Source organism: Mesitornis unicolor, unplaced genomic scaffold, assembly GCF_000695765.1.
Source record: "Mesitornis unicolor isolate BGI_N332 unplaced genomic scaffold, ASM69576v1 Scaffold50641, whole genome shotgun sequence".
NCBI lineage: Eukaryota > Metazoa > Chordata > Aves > Mesitornithiformes > Mesitornithidae > Mesitornis > Mesitornis unicolor.
This window is the reverse complement of record NW_010165401.1, coordinates 1-2,940: the sequence shown is the minus strand read 5'-3', so window position 1 is coordinate 2,940 and position 2,940 is coordinate 1. Positions and strand designations below refer to the sequence as shown.

Genomic DNA, 2,940 nt, shown 5'->3' with positions numbered 1-2,940 from the left:
TGGAGAAGATCTTCTCGGAGTTGGTGTTGGGTGAGACGTTGCCAAACCCCACGCTGGTGAGGCTGCTGAAGGTGAAGTAGAGGGCAGTGACGTATTTATCCTTGATGGATGGGCCAGAGGAGAGGTCGCTGTCGTTGTAGCGCTTGCCGATCTGGTCGCCCAGGTTGTCCAGCCAGCCGATCTTGTGCTCCATGTAGGGCCGCTCCACGTTGCCGATGGCGTACCAGATGCAGGCCAGCCAGTGGGCGATGAGGGCGAAGGTGCACATGAGCAGGAAGAGCACGGCTGCTCCGTACTCGGAGTAACGGTCCAGCTTGCGGGCCACGCGGACCAGGCGCAGCAACCGGGCGGTCTTCAGCAGCCCAATGAGGGTGGTGGTCTGCAGGGGAGAGGCGAGAAACCTCAGGGACAAGCAGGAGAGAAATCTGGCCAAAGGCACGTCTCCAGCCTGGCTGTGCTCCCTTTGAAGGCTAAAAATGCATTTCTAGAGCGTGATTCACCTTGTCCTGGAGGTGACATCCGAAATAGGTTAGATGAATCATGCCACAGAAAGTGCAGTTTCCCTCTGCTTACCATAAAGGCAACAAGCTCTGGGATTACAGGTGAGCAAGTGAGAGGAGCCGAGGCCATCGTCATGTTTCCTCAGGGGTCCTCACTTTGCCAACCGCAGCTCCCAAAACAGCTGTCTTTCACCCCATCCCACAGGCTCTCAGCTGAGGTGGGGTCTCCAGGTAGTGCAGTAACCACAGGGGCCATCCCACTGCCAACATTTTGAGTGTGGCTGGCAATGCGACCCCAAATTCGGCCTCACTGGCATGTGGGGCCAGTCCCTAAACCGAGCTCCCAGCTTCTGGGTCAGCCCCAGCAAAGGGGGTGGGTCCAGTTAGACCCTACCTTAGCACTTACAGTAGGGTTTTTGTGGCTGTCTGACCCTACTAAATAAAATCCCATGTCCCAGCTGCTTAATAAAGACCAGTCATGACATCTTTGCCCATCCCTCTATGTAACCACCCCTCTCCTTGTGGATCTAGCCATCCATCACTTATATCAAGCCATCCATATCCTTCTCTTTCTCTCCCATACATCTCACCCCACCTATCCATGAGTCCTCTCCTGTCCCGATGGAGCCTGTACCTCGTCAGAGCCGGAGCGGAAGATGAGTAGGTCAAAGGGGATGGCGGCGACCATGTCGATGAGGAACCATCCCTTGAAGTAGTGGATGGCGATCTTGCCAGGGTGGCTCACCACCTCGTCGTTGATGTTGACGTAGGTGGTCCGGAAGTTGATGACAATGTCCACGATGAACATGATGTCCACGATGAGGTCGATGATGTTGAGGGGGTCACAGGAGTAGCTGCAGTCCCAATGTTTCTCCTCTACCTGCTCCTCATTGAGCAGGAAGGCAGCTGAGTAGGGGGTGAAGACAGCTGTGTAGATGACCAGCAGAAGGATGAGCCAGTCCCACACGGCCTTGAAGGGGCTGTAATGCAGGATGGTCCATCGGTGGATGCGTGGTGCCTGCAGCTTGTACTCGGGAAGGACATCAGCGCCCAGGGACAGCACCTGCCAGGAGATACGTGTGAATGGGACGGGAGACCAGGAGAGACATTGGGTAAGGCCAGGAGCCAGGCAAGGGGCTCCCATGTGCTGGTTGGGCAGTGAGGAGCCTGCAGTGGGTTTTCTACACCCTTTTCACCTTTGTCACCTTGATGCGTGTTTGTCCACAAGATGAGACACCAGGGTCTGCCCAGCTCCTTGTCCATCTCCAATGGCCAGAGCACCCTTGGGGCAAGCGTTTACCTGCTTCATGCCTTTCAGAACCTACCACCCTGACAGGGAGGAAGGTGGCTCCTGCCACGCCTCCTTGTGCCACCAGCCCAGGAGCTGCTGGGTGTCCCTGTCACAAGGCTCTGGGGACAGCAAGCCTGGAGATGCAGCCCCATGGCTGTGGCATGGCCTCGTCCCGAAGGTGATGGCTTTTCTCGGCCCCAGCAGGGCCCTTCCCCTTGATGTCCTTCTTGGCGCAGCTGTCCTCCAAGCAGAGGGGACAGCTTGGACCACCCACCGCAAGGCCTGGCCTCAGGCAATGCCCATTGCCCATCTGAGCATCCCCAGGGATGTTTGCACCAACGTGCAAACACCATCTCACGTGTGCAGGCACCCTCCCATAATGTCATGTGTCCCTAGGTCTGTCTGCTCTCATGGGGACACGCTCCCTTGGCACCAGAGAGTCCCCACACGCCTCAGCTCCCCCCTTCAGGACCAACACCAGCTCCTGGTGGACTCTGAAGCCACCCTGGGAACACAACGCAAGGGGCTCGGGACTGAGAGTGCTGGTGCTGTCCTGCTGTGGATGCTGAGAGATGGTGGCATGAAGGGGCTTATGTGGGGATGGGGACAGCTGGAGCCTCCCTGCCTGCTCCTGCTGCTCCGTTGTCCCCTGGGTGTCTCCATGGTACTGGCCATCAGTGCCACCTGCAGATGAGGATGAGGGGCACCTCAGTGCCCTCTCTCTGCACTGAGCCCCCAGCTAAAAGGGTGACTTTTGCTGGGCTGTGACAGAGAGGAGAGAGGAGGCTCTGCATGCCCCGAGGCCACGGTGATGGGCACTACCATGATTCTGGCAACAGCTCTGGAAGAAGGCCTGATCCTTCCTGCACTGACACCCATCATGTCCAGGGATTCAAGTGCTTCCCAAGGACTCCTGGTGTTACCACCCAGAGCACATCCAGCCCCACAGCCCTGTCCCACCACAAGCAGCTGCTCCCATGTCCTGCAGCCCCAGGACATCAGTGGATCCCACATCCTGGGGGTGCCCCCAGCTCCTACCTGCCTGCAGCTTGCCCGGCGCCCCAGGCGGCGGCTGACCCTTGAAGTCCGGGTGTCCACCATGGGGGTCCCCAACCCCGCGCGCCCAGGCAGCGACCGGCACGGCGGGCG

General features: G+C 58.6%; 1 protein-coding gene across 1 annotated transcript; it reads right to left on the bottom strand.

Moving 5' to 3' along the window:
* Window positions 1–4: 4 nt before the first annotated feature.
* Window positions 5–1,563, bottom strand: LOC104548556 (potassium voltage-gated channel subfamily H member 2; the record flags this gene model as incomplete). Its single annotated transcript, XM_010194606.1, has 2 exons — window positions 5–379; window positions 1,135–1,563. Coding segments are annotated over 2 exons (804 nt in total), but the record flags the coding sequence as incomplete, so codon positions are not given.
* Between the last annotated feature and the right edge of the window lie 1,377 nt (window positions 1,564–2,940).